Genomic DNA, 23,699 nt, shown 5'->3' with positions numbered 1-23,699 from the left:
AAATAAAACAATAAAAAGTTGTTAAAGTTTTGATAATTTTCTATGACTGTAGTATTTACTACTGTACTATGCATAGCTTACTGTTTTCAGTATTTTCTGAATAATGTAGAATTATTTCCTATAGATACAAAAAACAAAAAAGGGTTTTCAAGGTTTGATACAGTATCTAGCAATAGTTAAAAATTACAGTATATTACTGTATATCCATGATGACACTCCCACACGTAAAACACGGTCACTAGGCGCAAGTGTGCACTAGGCTGCTGTACGATAATCTACCGTAATTTTCTGCCAGAAAACACCTAAGCGTCCCCCCTGGACCAGGTTGCCGCTAACGTACCGTCACTTTTTTTTTTGCCCTGAGCGGTCATTTCACTAATGATAATTTTTCAAAGTTAATATCATTTCTTTATGCTTATAATTCGTAATTATAGTTAAAAGTAGGGATATTAATTAAATGGTTGAGTAAAAAAAACAATTAATACTACTATTATTTCATTTCAACTGGCTACATAATACTGAATATTCTAATGGGTTCTTTTTATCTTCAATCGTAAATCTTACGCCTGGATAAGCAACGAAAGGAAAGGGATAAGTCTCTCTCTCTCTCTCTCTCTCTCTCTCTCTCTCTCTCTCTCTCTCTCTCTCTCTCTCTCTCTCTCTCTCTCTCTCTCTCTTTTTTCATATCGTTTCCTGTATAGTTTTCAAATATGTTCGTCATACATTTGTACATTATTTCTCTCTCTGCATTTCCTTTCCCTTTACAGTTTTGTGAAATTTCATTGTCCAGTCATTCGGTAATGAGAAGTCATTTTCGCTTTTGGCATCGAAAGAAAATTTTGTTTCTTCAATATACTCATCACTGGAGGATTCAGAACTAATGCTCTCATTATCAAACAGGTTATCATTATCAAATTCCTCAACAAGAATATCATTTATTTCATCTAAAGAAATAACCTTCCTCTTTAGACCGTTCAATACAAAAGGAACAACAATTAACCACTTATGCATGAACACCCGAGCGCACTGTTAGGAAACCTGTTTTCTATTATAACATCAAGCTACCTTCAGAAAAATAGTTGCCAGACATCATATAAGTTTCTATTCACAGTCCCCATATGCTGAGAGTGTTGCCAAGTGGTGATCCCATACTTACTATACGAGTAAACGTAATATCACGAGACTGACGGCTTGTTATTATTATTATTATTATTATTACTTACTAAGCTACAACCCTAGTTGGAAAAGCATTATGCTATAAGCCCAGGGGCTCCAACAGGGAAAATAGCTCAGTGCGGAAAGGAAAAAAGGAAAATAGAATATTCTAAGAAGAGTAACAACAATAAATATCTCCTATATAAACTATAAAAACTTTAACAAAACAAGAGGAAGAGAAATAAGATAGGAGAGTGTGCTCGAGCAAGAGAACTCTAACCCAAGACAGTGAAAGGCCATGGTACAGAGGCTATGGCACTACCCAAGACTAGAGAACAGTGGTTTGATTTTGGAGTGTCCTTCTCCTAGAAGAGCTGCTTACCATAGCTAAAGAGTCTCTTCTACCCTTACCAAGAGGAAAGTGGCACTGAACAATTACAGTGCAGTAACCCCTTGGGTGATGAAGAATTGTTTGGTAATCTGTGTTGTCAGGTGTATGAGGATAGAGGAGAATATGTAAAGAATATGCCAGACTATTCAGTGTGTATGTAGGCAAAGGGAAAATGAACCGTAACCAGAGAGAAGGATCTAATGTAGTACTATCTGGCCAGTCAAAAGACCCCATAACTCTCTAGCGGTAGTATCTCAAAGGCAATTAAAGTCATGAACGGAATACGGAATATACAGTTGAAGGCGGTACCGAGTAGATCGTGGTGAACGGTTTATCACATGGGTGACGCTTAACAGGTTAAAAAAACATTTTATATAGTTCGGTATTTTCTCTATCCATCCTCTCCCAGAAAACCTTCAAATGTGAATTATCGGAATGTGTGCAGAGCTTGACAGTGCGATAACTAGTTAGCGACTGAGAATAAAAAAAATAAAAAGCCTGATTGACGATGCTGATGAAGAGGATATCGAATACCGATTTTTCCCTAATAGATTTTTTCTACGTTCTGTCTAATCCAATGTACAGTACATTCTTATGTAAAGGGCGAACCCCAACATTTCTTGATGCTGCTACAACTTTAATTATAGATGTTTTACCACCTATTTATAATCTTTATTTATAATAACATCTTTAGTAAAAGCTCTTCAATATCACTTTCAGGAGTAAATGCGTTTATGATCGACGATGAAACGTAAAAAAAACTTTTTCCTTTTAATGAGGCGTTTTTTTAGGGAAAAAAACACGAAACAAAATTGCTCATATTTCATTTATTTTGATTTTCTAAGGATAAATAAAACAACATTAATTATAACATTATCATTACATAGTACCTGGTAAGATATCTTTTGCCGCAAAAGTTAACCTATAGACAGATGTTAAAATTGGTTAGCGAGTTCGTTATGATCGGCGATGGAAGTTGGAACGTACTAAACAAAGTAATGGGTTTGGTTGTAGTGACATGTTTGGCAGTAGCATGATATAAAATAGTCTTTATTTAATTTAATTTTTGGTTTCAAACGTACTATATAAAAGAATTTCAAACAATTTAGATGAAATGGAGCACAACGCACTACTACTGGATGATAGCGGTAGTCTTGGACACGAAAGCTACAAAGGTGTTCCCATGACGATGCTGTTCTGTTGATTTTTTGGGGGGAAACTTTTCAATATTTCAAATGGCACTGTTGATTTTGATGGTTTTTAATTTAAAGTTTAATGAATAAGGATTTTTCACCATAATCACGACGTAAGTATGAAAATTAATTAGTATAAATATGGAATATTATACATATAGGTGTTGGACAGTTAGGCTAGCCTAGCGACAAGTTCACACAACAGATGGGCAAACCTTAGCATTTTTCATCCAAAACTAGTCTTAAAATGTTTGAACAGAAATCTTTCTCTCACATTCTCCCCCCCCCCTTCTCAGACATCGGAGAATAATCACCCCCCCCCCCCCATATAATTAAGAAAACAATAGATTTCCTACGCTTCGCGGTGCTTGACTCGCGGATTTAGAATGCTCCTCGCAGATACAGGAAATTTAATTTTTAAAAACTATCGATCGCGTAAATGAGGAATCGCGTAATTAGAACACGTGTAATTCGGGACCCTACTGTATCTTAAAATATGGTTTGATATAAGGGACTCAAGATTGTTCAATAAAGTTGTTTCTATTACTAGAATATTGCTTGTTACTCCAAAAGGTATTTTTTTTTTTCATCTAAATGATACTCTTGATGGATACCAACTCAATTATTAAATTAAAACCCTTGTAGTGTACTCGTAAATAAGGGAGTAAATGAGATCGAACTTAATTATCCCATGGCTCTGTGGCCACTAGGGGTTGAGGTTCCATAAGGAGTACATGAAGCAAGTCGCCTAAATTTATGTTGAAATAATTATTCTCTGAAATTGCACACAAAAGAAGGAAATATTCAAATGAAAACAGCCCAGTAGTCAAGGGAAAAGGTTCTCTGGGAAAATAACATTACAGATAAATTAACCTTCAATAACTATGGCTGTCCTTCAATGGAATGGTGGCTGAACGTTGAGTAATTTTTTAACAATAGAACTCAGTATCAGTTGTCCTCAACTAGTTCCTTCTCCAATTAGTGCACAGGCTACATGCACCATTGTTGTATTTGCCTACTAAAGTATGCTGCATTCACTACCTTCTTAAAAATCCTCAAACCTCCCCTCCATTTCAATTACTAAGGGCCTTCATTGCCATTACCCTTCTATACATTGGTATGAGTTTTTAGGTAAGGCTCACTTTATAGATGATGTCATCAATAGTAAATGCATTTTTTTTAGGATGGCGAATTTGTGCTCTTTCCATAATGTGTAATAAACTAACTAACTTCTGTTATTTACCCAACCATTTGCTCATATAGCATTCATCTATATCACAATCAGTTTGTGTACTATCCTCATGGGTATAATGGACATTCAGTTGTTTAGAATGTCCATTGTGAACAATTGTGTAGAAACTCCTCTAAAGTGGAAGAAAGAAAATACTACTTGTAAGTAAAATCAGGATGTAAATGTGGATGAACATTTCAGATAGTTTGCTTCAATAATATGGTTCATGACTTTCATATGGACAAAATTTACCATAAATTCAGAAGGAAATGAGTAGATCCATGATTGAGGAAAACTTATACAGTACTTCGGAAAATTTCTAAGAAAATACAAGTGAAAAGGAAAAAAAATATTTTGAATATGTACAGTGAACCCTCGCTACTTCGCGGTTCGACAATCGCGGATTCACCACTTCGCGGGGTTTTCCCATAACCCATATATATATACACATCGCGGATTTTCCGGAAAATTCGAAAATACCGCGAAATCTGAAGACAACCAAATACGATATTTTGTTACCTGTAATTCCATTAATACTGTAATTAGTAATATCTGCTCTTACTGATTGTTCATTGCATTACATATGATATATAATTCAGCACAGAAAGAAATAAAACACGAAAAGAGAATGTGATCATACGATAATTCAGTACGTAGTAAAATTAAATCGAACATGAAACGCAAATCAGATGCAGTCATACCATATTAGAATGGTGTGAACTGTAATGGATGTGCTTCTTTTCCATGAATCTTTTGTATGTATACGTACGTAGTACAGTACTGCATCCAATAATATTCTTTGTTGCAAAAATCACATTTCGAATAAGCGTACGAGAGAGAGAGAGAGAGAGAGAGAGAGAGAGAGAGAGAGAGAGAGAGAGAGAGAGAGAGAGAGAGAGAGAGAGAGAGAGAGAGAGGCGTAAAATAGCGTACGTAAATTTTTATTATTATTGTTATTATTATTATTATTGTTGTTGTTGTTAATAAAATTATTATTGTTATTATTATTATCATTATTATTATTATTACTGTACAGTATTATTATCATTATTTATTATTATTACGGTATTGTACTTAATCTACGTACGTTCAGTATGCGCGGGGCATCTTCTATGAGTAACCAACGCATCATAGTACTGTAAGACGGGTTGTGATTGGTTCAAGCGCTGATAGATGACGAATCAGAACTCAAGTTTTGTTATCTAGCCTGTGATTGGTGTTTTGCCCGCATCTTCTACCCGCAGCATCAAAGTTGTCGCGGGGCTGGATCGTTCACTTTCTCTTTCCGCGTATCGCTGAGTAGACGTTCTTAAGTTTGTGAAGTTTAATCTGTGCTGTGTGCGACTGTTTTAAGTTGAACTTTTTGTTGAACTTTCTGTTAAATCCTACTGTACAATGGCTCCCAAGCGTTCTGCTTCTAGTAAGGCTGGTAGTGAGCCTAAAGGCCACCGAAGGATGATGACGATAGCTGAGAAGGTTACGCTTCTCGACATGTTAAAAGATGGTAGAAGTTACGCGGCCGCCGGCCGCCATTTTGGCATCAACGAATCCACCGTTCGCTATATCAAAAAGGACGAGGCGAACATTAGAAAGACGGCTGCAATCACCTTTAGCAGATCAGCGAAGCGAGGCGTTACAACGCGTAATAAAACGATCGTACGCATGGAAGGTGCTTTAGCTGTGTGGATTGCCGACTGCCGGAAGAAGAACATAGCCTTGGATACGAACACCATCCAAACAAAGGCTTTGAGTTTATATGAGAATTTTGCTGCAAAGGAACCTAAAGACGACGACGACAACCATGCTGAAGATGATGATGATGCAGATGATCCTCAACCAGGGACATCCACTGATTCCCAGCCTCAGAAACGTTTTTCCGCAAGCAAAGGATGGTTCGCGAAGTTTCAGAAACGCTTCGCCCTGAAAAGCGTTTCCCTGCATGGGGAGTCTGCTTCCGCTGACACTGCCGCTGCTGAAACTTACGTGAACCAGACGTTCAAGAATATTATCGCCGAAGGTGGATACAAGCCGGAACAAGTCTTTAATATGGATGAGACCGGCTTGTTTTGGAAGAGAATGCCGTCGCGAACTTTCCTGTTCAAAGAGGAAGCCAAAGCCTCTGGCTTTAAGGCATTCAAGGATCGCGTTACCCTCGTGATGTGTGGCAATGCTGCTGGATTTTTGTTAAAGCCGGGGCTTATTTATAAGTCGAAAAATCCTCGCGCTTTGAAAAATAAAAATAAGAATCTCCTTCCCGTGTACTGGATGCATAATCAAAAAGCATGGATTACGAAGATGCTGACCTCCAACTGGTTCCACCAGTGTTTCATCCCGCAAGTCCATGAATATCTCTTAGAGAAGGGCTTGCCATTCAAGATCCTTCTCCTTATGGATAACGCTGGTGGACACGCAACTGACCTGTCGCGTGAGGGCGTTCAGGTTGAGTTCCTGCCACCCAACACCACGTCATTAATTCAACTGATGGACCAGGGGGTTATCAGGGCGTTCAAGGCCCTCTACACGAAGAATACCTTGGCGGACCTCGTTGCGTGTGTGGATGCTGCCCAAGATGACGAGGATGAAGATTTCAACTTGAAGGCGTACTGGCGGCAGTACACCATAGCCACGTGCCTGCAGAATATTCAGAAGGCACTTCAAGAGATGAAACCTGCAACCGTGAATGCGAGCTGGAAGAAGCTGTGGCCCGATATTGTTTACGACGACAAGGGATTTACTCCGTCGGAAATCCAACACTCTGCAATACGGAAATCTGTGCAGTTGGCTGCCATAATTGGAGGTGACGGGTTTGGCGACATGACGACTGAAGACGTCGACGAGTTGTTGGACTGCCATTCCCAGCCCCTAACTGACGCAGACCTCGAAGACCTGACGAAATCGGCAAGTGAGGAAGAGAGTGAGAGTACCCAGGAAGAGACCCAAGAAAATGTCGAAGAAACGGGCTTAACATTAGAACGGCTTGCCAAGTTCTGCAACCATATCAAGGAGGCGAAAGAAATGTTACAAGAGTGGGACGAGGATATGGTTCGCTCGATGCAATTCTCCAACAAGGTCGATGACATCATGACTCCCTACAGGATGCTCTTGGATCGAAAAAAGAAGCAGCGGCAACAACTTCCGATCACAATGTTCTTCCAGCCTCGCAAAAAAGAGCCAGTTCCTCCTGTTAGTACGCCTTCGGAAGAAATTGAAGAAGTTTCCCAGGAAGAAGTTGAAGAGGTGTCCCAGAAAAAGACACCTCCGTCTGAAGAGACGTAAAATACTATCATTGACTGCACAGTAGAACACATCATCAGCTTCATCATCATCATTTCTACTGTGCAGCAAATTCATTGCCATCACCATTCAAGTTTTTCTTCAACTTCTTTCGTGGTGAGTACAGTAACAATCTTTATTTTTTACTTTAATATTCTTACTGCCTGTTTTATAGTTTAGTAATGTACGTACTGTATGCATTAAGTTAAAGGGAAGGTTTTAAAAGTCTACATGTTGTAACCTATCATATTTTTTTTGTTTAAAATTTACATTTACGTACGTAAAACAATCTCTCTCTCTCTCTCTCTCTCTCTCTCTCTCTCTCCTCTCTCTCTCTCTCTCTCTCTCTCTCTCTCTCTCTCTCTCTCTCTCTCTCTCTCTCTCTCTCTCTCTCTCTCTCTCTCTCTCTCTCTCTCTCTCTCTCTCTCCTCTCTCTCTCTCTCTCTCTCTCTCTCTCTCTCTCTCTCTCAAATTTCAAATTGTTTTCCTGCTTTGCTACGTACAAGTACTGTATAATTTATATTTGTAAGGTAACATATTTTGTAAATGCTTTTACTGTAAATACTGTATGTACTGTATCATTATTTATCACTATCATCATGCGCGTTAAATGCCTTGTTTGTTCTGAGCGTGGTTGTTTACTGAGCGTACACGCTGTCGTTTCAGGCGGCGTCATAAAGAAAAAGATTTCATTTGGAAGTCCTAAGAAAAATACGTAAACTAAAACATTGGTAATAAAAAAATCAACATACAGTACTGTATAATCAATATAATCGATGCAAAAACTAACCTATACATATATGTGTACACTAAATGAGTTTGTTTCTTCATTATGATCAGAGATGAACGTAAACAAAACATTGGTTGCCATTTTTTATCGTGCTTTTTAGGTGTTTAGGAAACGCATGATATAAAATCGCCTTTAATATTTGTGCCTGTTTTAGTTTAGGGTGCTGTAGTACATGCATTAAGTGTTCTGTACATTAAAGGGTGGTTTGTTAACAGTAATACGTACAAGGGAAGGTTTTAAAAGTCCGAATATACATGTTAAATAAATAGGTAAATATGATGTCACTACTTCGCGGATTTTCACCTATCGCGCCCGCGTCTGGAACCTATCTACCGCGATAAACGAGGGTTCACTGTATTGTGTTATATCAATAACATTAGTTGCAAACAAGTAAGATTGGTTGTTTGTTGTTTTGCCTTTTGTCAAATACTTTACCCAAAAGGGTTTCCTTCTCTTTTGGACACTTAATGACAGAGGTTTAAGCAAAGGGCAACTTGCAGGTCTACACCCAAGAAGGCAGTTTTGAGGGTATTCCACCTTTTATGTCTCACCAGAATTTTTTTTTTCATTGTGAAATTATATTTACTCTCAGCCGAAGCCTAAATATTTTGAGCATCATCTATTAGCTGAGTATAGTTTTTCTAGTCAAATAAATCTCTGATTGTTCCGACACAGAGACGTGCCTTGAAACACTTTCTTAGGAGTTACTGGAACCTCCTCTCAAACGACCAGAGTTTTGTGTCGTTTACCCTACTCCCATTTTCTAGCGGTAGGTCTCGCAGGGGAAAACGTGCCCCGAGGTCAATTAGTATGATAGTTAATGCCTCTTTAGTATCACTGTCATAGAATGCTGTTCCAAGATGAATAAGAATATTAATATTAAGGATTCAAGAAAATTGCCCTCTTCAGTGCTGGGATATATACTGATTAGGAAAGGGGAACACACCATCCCCTCCTACGCCTATTGACGCAAAGGGCCTTGATTTCATCTTCTAGTTCCTCCTATTTCTAATCAGTATAGCCTATATCCCTGCATGGAAGAGGCAATTTTCTTGAATAATTAATATTTTTATTCATATTGGAACAGAATTCGGAGAGGAAAGGAGAACTAGAGAACTATATTGTATCATTTAAAGATTTTGCTGTGAACCTCTTCATTGGGTAAAAGACTTAGGAACTCCCTTCGTCTGAATATCTAAATCAATCTGTGTAGAGAATTAGTGGTAAACTTTCGAATGAAATGCATTAATGGGGCGACTGGATATTTAGGCAACAATTTAGTATTGGTGCTTCTGGCTATGCTTGGCACTTGGTGTGTTAAAGGCTTTATTGAAGAAAAATGATAACAAGATTCAAATTAAAAAAGCCTCAGTATTAATTATGCCATAGTGCACATTCTAAGCACATATAAATATATATACTATACCAAAGAGTTAAGACCAGTAAATTAAGGTGTGTACCATTTTACATAGATAGCATATACTCAGTCAAATTTACCAATACTGTACCCATAATCACTTCAATCTCAACATTTGACTGTGAACAAGGCCACAGGCAAAGAATCTGTCAAGTACCCGCCAAGACTCATTATCTCAACATTGCAGGAACCTTCGGAATTATTTCAACTTACCAAAAACTTGAGATAAGAACTTACATGTATAACCCTATGAATTGGCACAGCTGCATGGTTTATAGTTTTTTAATGTCGGTATGGTGTATATTTCAAGATTTCTTCATTTACCCATTTTTTCATTCATTTAGTCTATTCTCATTTATCAATTTAGACTTAAAATATTTATCGTTGTTCATATAGTTCTAATGTTTATATTGTATTTTTATCTTTATTTGTACTTATATGAAATTAATTTTACATATTTATATTTCCTTACGGTATTAATGAATTAGTTATGCTTGAGAAAAAGTCTCTGTAAAAATTTGCAGCAAGACAAAGTTTACGTATTGTAAAGGGTCTTTTTTTCTTCATGTATTTGTTACTTATATCTGCTAGATACCTGGTCTTGTTGTAATCTTTGGAAATGAAAAGGTAACCAAGGTGACAAAAAGGCCTTTTAGCAAAATTAATAATTTTAAAAAGAATTTTTTAACAGACTTTGGATTATGATGTTAGTGGTAGGAGAGATGGTGTCCAGCATCACCTTCATTCTATTGTAGAGGCAAAGGTCTGGATACATAATTTTAGACCAACAATGTATTTTAAGAAGGAATGGTGTCCTGAATGTGCATTGATTGATAAATTTGTGACAGTCGAGCTTGATTTGGGACATTGTCCTAGGTATTTAACATTTTAAAACCTGGTAGTGATAACTTCATGGTGAAATGTAATCAATATTCCAGGGGATAAGACCAACTTTGGTGTGTTGTTTATATTTAAAAATCATCTAAACAATCCAATTCTAATAGCTTATTAATTTTTTTTCTCAATAGATTTCCATGTTCTAAATGTCATTATATTTATATATTAAGCATTATCATTTTGCACATCCATGTTCTCTTACCCCAATCGCATTCGTCTTTCATTATGACCCTGAATGGCCTTTTTGTGTCCAAATGCCTGAGCTTTAGCTATTCAACCAGTCATATTTCTATAGTATTTGTGTTGTGTCATTTTTACATAATTTAAGATGCAGTACATTAATAGGTAATTGATTAGAATTTCCATTGGTGTAAATAGTGAAAAACCAAGAAATAAGGTATTGATTAGAATAAGTTAAAAAAAAAAACCCAGAGGTATATTTTGGTATTTTGTTTCAGACTGGGCTGAAGTTTTTGATCGGCGGTCATCTCTAGAAAAGGCTGAATCAGATGAACCTGTAAACCCCTGGCAGTCAGCACCTGTTGCCGACACCTCAGATAATACTGGCTGGGCTGACTTTGGTGCCTTTCCATCAGGTGCTGGCAACAGTGCTTTTGCCAATCCATTCCAGAAAGCTGATAAAGATAACTTAGATACCTTTTCAGCGGACCTCGGTTCCAACTTTGGAATTGCCTCTCAGGAAAATAGCTCAAATGCTGTCTTTGGCGACACAACTTCAAGTAATGAAGGCTTTAAAGCAGATTTCTCTAGTGTAAATTTTGATCAGTTTGGAACCAACTGCGAAGAGTCTAAAAGTGTCACTGATGGTGTTGATTTGCCTAACAGGTGAGATAACATTTTCTGAATACTTTTTCTGTTATTCTTTATTGTTCAGGTGTTGGAATGTCTTGCAAAACTGTTAGGGGTTTTGTTAAGGTAGAGGATGCCATGTGTATGGAAATGAATGATGGTAAATACTTTACATTAGATGAAGAAATTTTCGGGAAATCTTTAATGAATTAATCAGAAGTTGCTTACCTGCTGAGTCTATACTCCTGCATACAGTATTTCTGATTTGAATGCACTTTAATGATGTGGTCAAATGTTTTTAGAATTGCATGCTGTTAGATTACATGTTGACAAATATCATTTCTTTGAATGGTGTGTATTGGTTTATCTTCTAATGTTTTTTAACCGTGGGAATGTACTTGCATGGTTGAACTACTAATCTCTCTCTCCTCCTTGGTTATATTCTATAATGATTCATGTTGCCAAGTTCAATAGATTATTATTGGATTGCAGATTTATTTGCACCATGTTTAGGTGCTTAAAACAAGTGATTGTCTCATTTTTTAGCTATCTGTTCTCTCATACTTAAGTTTAAAAAATATGTTTGTGTATAATTTCAAAATGTTTGAAATTAGGTTTTGGAAAGTTATTAAGCACCTTAGCTAAAGGAGTTATGTACAAGCATAAGTATGTGGGTACAAACTAATGATACTTTAGTGCACTTCCTTAAGCATGTTTAGAAGTATATCTGCAATTTTAGAGCTCAGTCTGTTTACCAGACATTTTCAGACTGCAATATTATGAGCTTATTTGGAGCAGGACTGTAGCTGTAATTACTTTATTCTTTTCCATAAGTAATATTGTTACTTTACATTGTCATATTCATTAACATAAGAATTACTAATTTTGTTCACTTAAGTACATGTGGTGAATGTTAGTTGTGAATATTGGCTGTTCGTGTAGTAATACTTATGCATGGCTTTGATATATGCAGTGAAGTACCCCCAGATGAGTCGAATGCTGAAGAGGAGTCTTCAGAGCCTGGGAAAGATGAAGATCTCATGGACAACTTCAAGTAAGTTACTGGATGTATTTTTCAGCTCTTAAAAACCATAGACTGTATAGTTTCCATCTTGTTTTGAGCTCAATGAGACATTGTAGAATATGAAAAGTTGCTTTTAAAATTACTTCTATGTAGCTTTTATAAATTGCCAAGGTCATTCTTTGCAACAGCTAAGGTTATTGGAGTCATTGTGTTATGTTTTATTTTACAATTTTTTCTGGCCAATAAGGATAAGAAAAAAAGACTGAAATATCTGGGGAAACATTTTTTTCCTCGTAAATATTTCTTCAATATTTGTTTTAAATGAAAGTTAGAGGAAAATTGAACCAAACTTAATGTTCCCAGGGCCAGATGAATACCCCTAGGTATCACAACTTTCGATTTTAGCATCATTGTTATCAACTAATTACCAAGTAATGTGAATTGAAACTTATTTACTAACCTAAATTTCTCCCCCTATTAAATGTTTTGTCAAACAATATTAGCGAATAGAGATTATAAAATTTTGTGACGGTAAGTTTAAATTTAACGAAAACACCTGTTGAAGTCAACAACAGGAGCTTGTTTCCAGATGCAGATTGCATAATTTTATAACTTTTCACGTTTTTTTTTTTTTTTTTTTTTTAATTGGGATAAATTACGCCAAGCACATGTTATAAATTTTTTTGAATACCAGGATCTACTAATAACCTGGAATTAATTAAACTCGCTATTGGTGAAAACTTGTGAAGAGGTAAAAGGAACAGCTTACTGCAGTGATGCTGTTTAGGGTTTGTTTCTCTCAAAACTTGGTCAAATGGTGACATCTGGGATCTCTGTGATCACGCTGACTACGACTATAAAAGAAACCTCACTTTTCAATATTAAACTTACCCGATAATCATGTAGCTGTCAACTCCGTTGCCCGACAGAAATCTAAGGAGGGATACGCCAGCTATCACAATACTAGAAGGGGGTGTACTTACCAGCGCCACCTGTGGCCAGGTACTCAAGTACTTCTTGTTGACACCTCCTCAATTATTCCTCTGTCGTGCCTCCGGCTAGACGTTCTGGGATACGCTTATGGTCTTCGAGTTTATTCACGGATATTTGGTGAAGTATTCTCTCAGATTAACGGCTGTCGCATTACTGGAAACCTTCTGATATTAGCTAGATAGCTTTTATTTAGTTCAGATTAACGATTAACGAATTTTTGCTTGTTTTTTGGATCTCCCTTTGACTACTCTTGAATACAAAATGTCTGACAATTCGCAAGCCCCCTCCCATAGACGATGTAGGTCTTGCAATAGGCGTATTCCGAAGGCCTCGGTAGATCCTCACACCGCTTGTTCTGACTGTAGGGACAGACCCTGTCAGTTAGAAAATCGATGTGAGGAATGCGCCGGACTTTCGGAATTGGATTTTGTCCGTCTTTTAAAGTATTCTTCTAAGTTAGAGAGATGTAGAGTTAGGAGGAGTTCTTCTCACTCTTCTATATTTTCCTCATCTCATGATCCCCTTCCTGTTCCTACCCCTGTAGTGGCTACCCCCGAACCTACTGTGTGCCCTCCGCCTGATATGTCAGTGGTTTTACATGCTATTCAGGCTTTAGGCGATAAGGTAGAGTCAGTGGTAAGTGACCATAAGTCTCTGATGGCCGAAGTGAAAGAGCTGAAGGTCAAGAGTGCAGTGGGTGGAGTTAGTGCCAGTGCTGTGACGAGTGCTAGTGTCGGTGCAGTGCCTTGTGATAGTGTTAGTGCCAGTGTGGTGCGTGAGGATTTTTCTGTGCGAGCCAGTCGTCCTCCCAGTCCGGGACCTCTTGCAAGCTCCCAAGCCCAGGGGAGAAGCAATGTCGAAGGGCATAAGGGTTCGGCAGGCCTTGTTAGGCGCACAGAATTATCCTCAGTGGTTGCGGGCGTGTCTTCTAAAGACCGTCACTCCCACTTGCAGACGATTGAGCCCGTCTTCCGCTCGTCCGCTGATCATCTTTCTGGGAAGAAACGTTGGTCTCAGGTCTCGAGACCGCTTAAACGCAGAGTCCAGCCCGCGAGTGCTCAGCCAGGTTGCAGTCATTGGCTCAGCTCCGACTCGCCTCAGTCATCTGTCGACTGTACTCCGCCAAAGAGGAGTAAGGTTCTGCCACAACAGAGCGCGACTGTTAAGGCTTTACCTCAGTCTGCTGCCGTCTCTGCTGATCCCAAGTGGACTTTGCTTCAGTCCATACAAGCTCAGCTTTCGGACCTGATGCGTGAGTGTCGGGCTGAGAGTGTTGCACCTCCGCCTCCGCCTGCACTCCTTCCGCCTGCACCCGCTCAGCCTGTGCTCAACCCGCCTGCGCTCGCTCCACCTAGTCGCAGCACCATCTGCCAGGCGTACGATGTTGAACCACTTTCGGAGTTCGCTGTTCCCAGTGTTGTTCAGCCTCAGCCTTCTTTAAGCCAACCTTCTGTTTGGGATCAGGAGGATTACTCCACTCTTCCTCCGCCTCCCCTGGCTGCTCCACCTGTGGTGCAACTCTCGGTTGAGGTACAACAACCTCTTCCACCCATGAGTCAGTCTCCTCAGCTGCTGCACCGAGCTCAACCCTTGCACCCTGATCTTGCGCCTCAGAAGCCTCTGCTTGCGAGAACTTTACCTTGTTCTGCGCAGCCTCGGCCTCGTCTCGCTCCGCTCATTCCACAGGAACAGGAACTTACTGCTCCGCCTCCGTCCTCCGCTCAGCAAGCGCATTCCTTGGGTTCAACATCTCTTGCTAGGAGTCAACCTCCTCCACCCATGCGCCTTCCTTCTGCTTCGTCTGTTGTTCAGCCCTTGCAGTCTGAGCCTCAGTTACTTGATGAGGTATCCACGGTTATTGTTCCTGCTCGTTCTGACTCTGCGGTTCAGCATTCGTATCCGATCTCGTCGCCTCATTCTGGGGATGAGGTTTCGGATGATGAGGAGGCACACCTTGATCCCTCATCAGACGTGGACGAATCCAAGCTCTCTCCACAGTCTCTTGATTTTCGCAAGGTCTTGGCTCTTCTCAGGGAGGTTTATCCAGACCATTTTGTCTCGGCTATTCCCCGCTCTCCGCCATCTGAGTTTTCGCTGGGCGTACATCAAGCTCAGTCTTCCTATACCAAGCTTGTCCTAGCTAGATCCTCCAAGAGGGCTTTTAGGATCTTAGGGGAGTGGCTGCAGTCTAAACAACTTCTTGGCAAGACTTCCTTCATGTTCCCTCCAACGAAGCTCACATCGAAAGCGAGCGTTTGGTATGCCACAGGGGAAGCACCAGGCTTGGGAGTACCTGCCTCTGCCCAGGCTGACTTCTCAAGTCTGGTAGACTCGCCTCGAAGGACTGCTATGAGACGCTCGAAGGTGTGTTGGACCTTCTCAGACCTGGATCACTTGCTGAAAGGGGTGTTTAGAGCGTTTGAAATGTTTAATTTTCTCGACTGGTGCCTGGGGGCCCTCAGCAAGAAAACCTCTCCTGCGGACAAAGATTCTGCCATGCTGTTAATGTCCTGCATGGATAAGGCCATCAGAGATGGATCGGGCGAGCTAGCGTCCTTGTTTGTATCAGGGGTGTTGAAGAAAAGGGAACAGCTGTGTTCCTTCCTTTCCGCCAGCATTACACCTTGCCAACGGTCACAACTTCTTTTTGCTCCGCTCTCGAAGTTTATTTTTCCCGAAGAGCTCATTAAGGACTTGTCTGCTGCCCTGATACAGAAGGATACGCACGATCTTGTAGCTTCTTCGGCTCGTAAGTCTAAGGCTGCCACCTCAGTCCCTAAGACTTACCGCTCCCCAGTGGCTGATACCCCTGCTACTAGGTTCATACCGCCCTTTCGTGGTAGAGCCCCCAGCCGAGGAAGCTCCCGTCCAGACTCTTACAAAGGCAAGTCCAGGAAAGGATCCAGGTCATCCAAAGGAAAAAACTGACTCTCCGCTTCTCCAGACAACAGTAGGAGCCAGACTCAAGACCTTCTGGCGAGCTTGGGAGATGAGAGGTGCAGACGCACAGTCTGTCAGTTGGCTGAGGTTCGGTTACAGGATTCCATTCTGCCTTCAACCACCTCTGACCACATCGCCCATCAACCTCTCTCCCAACTACAAAGAGGAGGACAAGAGGCTAGCATTGCACCAGGAGGTGTCGCTTCTTGTGCAGAAGAAGGCAGTGGTTATAGTCCGGGACCATCAATCCCCGGGCTTCTACAACCGTCTCTTTCTTGTGGCCAAGAAGACAGGAGGTTGGAGACCGGTGCTGGACGTCAGCGCTCTCAACGAGTATGTCACCAAGCTGACGTTCACGATGGAGACGACCAAGTCGGTCTTAGCAGCGGTCAGACAGGAGGACGGGATGGTCTCTTTGGACTTGAAAGACGCATACTTTCACGTTCCGATTCATCCAGACTCCCAACCTTTCCTAAGATTCGTTTTCGGAAAGGTCGTCTATCAATTCCAAGCCCTGTGTTTTGGCCTAAGCACAGCTCCTATGGTCTTTACCCTTCTGATGAGGAATGTAGCCAAATTCCTTCACTTGTCAAACATCAGAGCCTCCCTCTACCTAGACGACTGGCTGTTGAGAGCCTCCTCGAGTCGTCGTTGTCTGGAGAATCTTCATTGGACTTTAGACCTAATCAGAGACCTGGGTCTATTAGTCAATTTGGAAAAATCTCAACTCATTCCCTCACAATCCATCGTGTATCTGGGAATGGAGATTCAGAGTCAGAGTTTTCGGGCTTTTCCATCAGCCCCCAGGATAAGCCAAGCCCTAGAGTGCATCATGAGCATGCTGAAGAGGAGCAGTTGCTCAGTGAGACAGTGGATGAGTCTCACAGGGACTCTCTCGTCTTTAGCCCTGTTTGTCGAGCTGGGCAGACTCCACCTCCGCCCTCTTCAATTCCACCTGGCAGCTCATTGGGACAAGAGTTCGACTCTAGAAGCAGTCTCTATCCCTATCAACCAAGAGATGAAGACCACTCTCCTGTGGTGGAAGCACAACCTCCTTCTCAAAGAGGGTCTATCCTTGGCCATTCAGACCCCCAATCTTCATCTCTTCTCAGATGCATCGGACTCGGGCTGGGGTGCAACCTTGGACGGAAAGGAATGCTCGGGAATGTGGAACGAGGAACAACGATCTCTCCACATCAACTGCAAGGAACTGCTGGCAGTTCATCTAGCCCTGTTGAACTTCAAGTCCCTCCTGCTAGGCAAAGTGGTGGAGGTGAACTCGGACAACACCACAGCCTTGGCTTACATCTCCAAGCAAGGAGGGACCCATTCGAGGAGCCTTTACGAGATCGCAAGGGACCTCCTCATTTGGTCAAGAAGTCTAAACCTCTCTCTAGTCACGAGGTTCATCCAGGGCGATATGAACGTGTCAGCAGATCGTCTAAGCAGAAGGAATCAGGTCATTCCCACGGAATGGACCCTCCACAAGAGTGTGTGCAACAGACTTTGGACCTTGTGGGGTCAACCTACCATAGATCTGTTTTCCACCTCCATGACCAAGAGACTTCCTCTGTATTGTTCTCCTGTTCCAGACCCTGCAGCAGTTCATGTGGATGCCTTTCTACTGAACTGGTCCCATCTCGACCTGTACGCATTCCCTCCGTTCAAGATAATCAACAAGGTTCTGCAGAAATTCGTCTCGCACGAAGGGACACGGCTGACGCTGGTTGCTCCCCTTTGGCCTGCAAGAGAATGGTTCACAGAGGTACTACAATGGCTAGTAGACTTCCCCAGGACTCTACCTCTAAGAGTGGACCTTCTACGTCAACCTCACGTAGACAGGTTGCATCCAAACCTCCACGCTCTTCGGCTGACTGCCTTCAGACTGTCGAAAGATTCGCTAGAGCTCGAGGCTTTTCGAAGGAGGCAGCCAGTGCGATTGCCAGAGCAAGAAGGGTTTCCACTCGTAGAGTCTACCAGTCTAAGTGGGAGGTCTTCCGAAGCTGGTGTAGAGCCAATTCGATATCCTCTACCAATACCTCTGTGATCCAAATAGCTGACTTCCTTCTTCATCTTAGGAATGAGAGATCCCTTTCAGCTCCTACGATTAAGGGATATAGGAGTATGTTGGCCTCAGTTCTCCGCCACAGAGGTTTGGACCTGTCTTCCAACAAGGACCTTCAAGACATTCTTAAGTCTTTTGAGACGTCTAAAGATCGTCGTCTTTCCACTCCAGGCTGGAATCTAGACGTAGTCTTAAGGTTCCTTATGACATCTAGGTTCGAACCTCTCCAGTCAGCTTCATTTAAGGACCTTACCCTCAAGACTCTTTTTCTCGTTTGCCTTACAACAGCTAAGAGAGTCAGTGAGGTTCATGCCTTCAGCAAGAACATTGGTTTCACAACCGAATCTGCTACATGTTCTTTTCAGCTTGGATGCCTAGCAAAGAACGAGCTTCCTTCACGTCCTTGGCCTAGATCGTTCGAGATACCTAGCCTCTCCAACATGGTAGGTAACGAACTTGAGAGAGTTCTTTGCCCTGTCAGAGCTCTCAAATATTATCTCAAGAGGTCTAAACCTCTCCGAGGACAATCAGAAGCCTTATGGTGTGCCATCAGGAAACCCTCGAGACCCATGTCCAAGAATGGGCTTTCGTATTATATAAGGCTTCTGATCAGAGAAGCACATTCTCACTTAAAGGAGGAAGACCTTGCATTGCTGAAGGTAAGGACCCACGAAGTAAGAGCCGTAGCTACTTCGATGGCCTTTAATAAAAACCGTTCTCTGCAGAGCATAATGGATGCAACCTATTGGAGGAGCAAGTCAGTGTTTGCATCATTTTATCTGAAAGATGTCCAGTCTCTTTACGAGAACTGCTACACCCTGGGACCATTCGTTGCAGCGAGTGCAGTAGTAGGTGAGGGCTCAGCCACTACATTCCCTTAATCCCATAACCTTTTTTAACCTTTCTCTTGAATTCTTTTATTGTTGTTTTTATGGTTGTTACGGTAGGCTAAGAAGCCTTCCGCATCCTTTTGATTTGGCGGGTGGTCAATTCATTCTTGAGAAGCGCCTGGGTTAGAGGTTGTGTAGAGGTCCTTTAGTAGGGGTTGCAACCCTATATACTTTAGCACCTTGGGTTGATTCAGCCTCCAAGAGGAACGCTGCGCTCAGTAAGGAAGACGAACTTAAAAAAGAGGCAGAGTAACGGTTCAATTCGACTTCCTTACCAGGTACTTATTATTTCATTGTTATTTGAGATAACTGTTATATGAAATTTGGGATACTTGGCTATCCTTTAATCTTGTACACTGGTTTTCACCCACCCCCCTAGGTGTGAATCAGCTACATGATTATCGGGTAAGTTTAATATTGAAAAATGTTATTTTCATTAGTAAAATAAATTTTTGAATATACTTACCCGATAATCATGATTTAATTGACCCTCCCTTCCTCCCCATAGAGAACCAGTGGGACCGAGGAATAATTGAGGAGGTGTCAACAAGAAGTACTTGAGTACCTGGCCACAGGTGGCACTGGTAAGTACACCCCCTTCTAGTATTGTGATAGCTGGCGTATCCCTCCTTAGATTTCTGTCGGGCAACGGAGTTGACAGCTACATGATTATCGGGTAAGTATATTCAAAAATTTATTTTACTAATGAAAATAACATTTTGTAACATTATTTAAAATTTTTATAATTAAGCTTTGATTATGAAATCAAAATTACAATAAATAAAATAGATATATTAGGATTGTACAATTAAATCCTTGAACAATAAGATTATACAAGAGTATAAAAATTCCAAATCAAATGCCCTTCTCCTGCTAAGTGACAACTCTGAAGGAAGTAACGTGTTGCTTGAAAGCAACAAATTGCTTGCTGGAACTTTATAGAGCTACAATGATAGCAGTGCATTTATCTACACTGAGTGTGGTTGAGGCGGTAACACTGGCACATTGTCAAACACTGAAGTTGGGATGGAAGGGAGAAGGGGGTTATCGTGGTTGTAACTTGGTGGTGAAATTTTTGAATTTGTTTAATTGCAATTATTATGCAATTTATGCAACACTACAGTAACCAAAAATAGTGCTATTAATATGTAAACCTTTACGGAAAATAATAGCAAAACCCTTTCTATACATACTTAGTCATAGGCATATGATGTAAATCCGTTAAAGTATAGAAAGGGATACGAGAGAGACGTCAGCTAAGATACTGGAATACACACATACACTTGTGTGTGTGAACAACACGGAATGATTTAGTATATGTATAAGTTACATATTTTACACAAGAATCTAAACCTTTATGAAAAAAATAGCAAACCCTTTCTATATGTACTTACATCATAGGCCTATTGATATGTAGGTCTGTATAGAAAGGGTTTGCTATTTTTTTTTTTTTGTAAAGGTTTAGATTCTTTTGTATTGTGTAAATAATGTAACTTATACATTTGCTAAATTAATAAGTGTTGTGTGTGTTCCAACATCTTAGCTAACATCTCTCTCGTATCCCTTTCTATACGGACTTGAATCAGAGGCCTATGATGTAAGTCCGTATAGAAAGGGTTAAAATTTTTTTTCGTAAAGTTTAGATTTTGTGTATTGTGTAAAAAAATGTAACTTAAACACATACAGTACTAAACTAATCAATGTTGTTCACACACACACGTGTATGTGTGAATTCCAACATCTTAGCTGACGTCTCTCGTATCCCCTTCTATTCAGATTTACATCAGAGGCCTATGATGTAAGTCTATATAGAAAGGGTTTGCTAATTTTTCGTAAAGGCGTGGACTCTATTAACAGCAATATTTTTGGATTGAGGATACTGTAGCGTTGCATAAATTACATAATAATCACAAACAAATTCATAATTTCACCGCAGAGTTACAACCAAGATACCCCTCTTTCTCCCTTCCATCCCCGCCTCAGTATTTTGACAGTAGGCTGTTCCTTTTACCTACCAGCAAATTTTCACCAATAGTGAGTTTTATGAATAACAGGGTTTTAGTAGATTCTGGTATTCAAAGGAATTTTACAACATGTACTTAGTGTAATTTATCACAATTATTTTAAGAAATATGTGAAAAGTTAACAAATTACGCAGCCTGCATCCTAAAACAAGCTCCTGTCATTGACTTCAGCAGGTGTTGCTATTAAATTTAGACTTGCCATCACAAAACTTTTTAATCTATTCATTTAACATAATTTTTTTATAAATCATGTATTCGAGGGAGAAATTAAGGTTAGTAAAATAAGTTTCAATTCACATTACTTGGTAATTATTTGAAAACAAAGATTCTATTTAAACAAAATATTTCCAACCAATGAGCTTGTAGGAAACTTTTCTGAGAGTAAAGGGCACCCCTGTCATTGAGTGCAAATCTGTCTCATTATAAAAATTGAATGTTGCTCTTTTTTTTTTTTTTTTTTTAAAGGAAGATCACGGTAACCATTTTAGACTTCATTCATGACAACTTTAAGGATTTAATAATCATTCAAGAATGACAGATGCATGGAACAGGCCTTTGTGTATGTACCAAGTGTCTTAGAGATTAACATTTATCTATGTAATCATCTCTCAAAATCCTTCAAGTACTTATGGTTAAGGTAAAGGATTAGTTTGACTATTATGCTGAAGTATGGCTTACAAGAACACTTTCAACAATTTTAAAGTGAATTAATGGTATTGTCATTGTTGCAGTAAAAACAATGGAACCAAAAATGCAAAATAATTTCCACATGCAGTTTTGAAGGTTATAGCAAGATTTGATTACTATATTGACCCATATTGGAATATATTGAGATCAGTATTTCTGTTCTTTTTACACTTAACCACCGCTTTGAATATCAAAGGACATATTTTCTGAAATAAGGAAAACTAAGCATTCTGTAGTATAACTAAAATCATTAGAAGATGAAAGATGGTGAATAAAAACTCATGTAGGCTGTGATACTCAAGTTTATCACTACCACTACTGTATAAAAGTATATACTCAAACTATGTAATGGCCCAGCAAAACTTGAAGAAAAACTAATGATGTGGAAATTATATCTGGGAGGTAGTATAACTTTTGTTTCTTAGTAATGCCATTCTTTGGTAAATATGTCAATTTTCAGAATTGACAGATATTTGGCCAAACTGTAATTAGAAATTAACCACTTGCGAGATTACTATAGTAACCAATTAGACTGACATTCTAAAGTAATTACTGGTTAAAATAGTCTAGATCTTTACTTCAACAAAGTTAAGAATAATTATGAACTTTATTTTATACTTTAAAACAGTTGATGACATACTTTTTTATTACACAATTTTTTTAGTGTAAATAACATCAAAACGACTCCTTAGCAGTAAATGACTAAGTTTAGAATCATTCAGTTAAGGTTGCATATTTTATTGGGATTGAATATGACTGCATCCTTCATGATAATTGAAGGGAGCTAAGTGTGCAATAACAGTCAAGGCACTATTACTTGTGGATTTGGACATTGACTCTGTGTAACAGTTCCAAAAAGCCCAAAAAACACATTAAAGATTAAAAATACTAGACCATATCTGGCTTTTGAGTTACTTAAAATTTGCTGTTGCAAGCATACTATTATATCGGTCTGGAAAAGAGGATGCAGGGCAGGAGCAGGAAGAGGCTAATGAAGCAGCAATGAAGACAAAAATAAGCTAAGTTACCAAAAGACTCTAAAAGGAATATTTTGACCTGAGGTGAGAGATAAAGGACTCTTAAAACGGTACCCGAGAACTGTAAAACACTGTAACACACTACATTTACCAAGGAGGGAAATCATAAGGAAAGAGGAATCACATGATTCATTTTTCTTGATCCAGGACAATGGATAGATAGGAAATGTTGAAGTATATCTGTGACCAAAGTAGTACAGAGAAGCCTGGTATTTATAATCACATTTGAGTGAAGAGAAACCACTGATCTACTATCCAGTCCTTATAAACATCACATGTCTGCTTTGGCGATCATTATTTGCCCAACATCTTGAGAAGAAATGAGAATTCCATGAACGACATACTGTATTTTCGCAGATGGGGCAACCAACAAATGCAGTGAACAATAGCTTCAGAGCTTAAACATAACACTATAACACCTTATGGCTCTCATTTCATGACACAGAAAGAGTACATATTTGAGACAGAAACTTACATTGATATTTATAAATCAAAGAAAAGTCAATAAGTAACTTAGGTAAGCAAATAAAGTACTTTAATTGCAGAGTTATTACACACAAAAAATAGAGTTATTGTGGCACTAAAGCTATTTTTAAATATTTAACTTAGCCGGTGAATATATAATAGCTGAGCCTCCGGCGGCTCGACAGAAAAAACACACAAAAACTCGCGAGCGATCGCTATGAAGGTTGCGGGTGTGCCCACCAGCGCCAACTATCGGCCAGATACCGCATATACATGTAAACAGACCCAATTTTTCTCTGTCGGCCTTAACGACAAGACGTATCAATACTCGCTGTATAACCTGGAGTTTTCTCAACATATTTGGTGAAGTACTTCCTTTTGGTTTGAGCTTTCGCAGTGCAGGTGTTTTATCTTCAA

The 23,699-nt window shown here is 39.7% G+C and overlaps 1 protein-coding gene across 13 annotated transcripts in view; it reads left to right on the top strand.

Annotated features, from left to right (window-relative positions):
- fmt (phosphatase 6 regulatory subunit 1-like protein fmt) overlaps positions 1–23,699 on the top strand; it is a 228,552-nt gene that overhangs the window by 164,686 nt on the left and 40,167 nt on the right. For 12 of the 13 annotated variants that reach the window (XM_068364570.1, XM_068364580.1, XM_068364575.1 and 9 more), the window contains 2 exons: positions 10,806–11,193; positions 12,131–12,211. In XM_068364570.1, the coding sequence (XP_068220671.1) occupies positions 10,806–11,193; positions 12,131–12,211 (469 nt within the window). The remainder of the gene's footprint in view (positions 1–10,805; positions 11,194–12,130; positions 12,212–23,699) is intronic. The other variant, XM_068364572.1, reaches the window with a different exon arrangement.

This window comes from Palaemon carinicauda, chromosome 41, assembly GCF_036898095.1.
Source record: "Palaemon carinicauda isolate YSFRI2023 chromosome 41, ASM3689809v2, whole genome shotgun sequence".
NCBI classification, from domain to species: domain Eukaryota; kingdom Metazoa; phylum Arthropoda; class Malacostraca; order Decapoda; family Palaemonidae; genus Palaemon; species Palaemon carinicauda.
The sequence above is the reverse complement of the archived record's forward strand: the minus strand, read 5'-3'. Positions and strand labels throughout refer to the sequence as shown.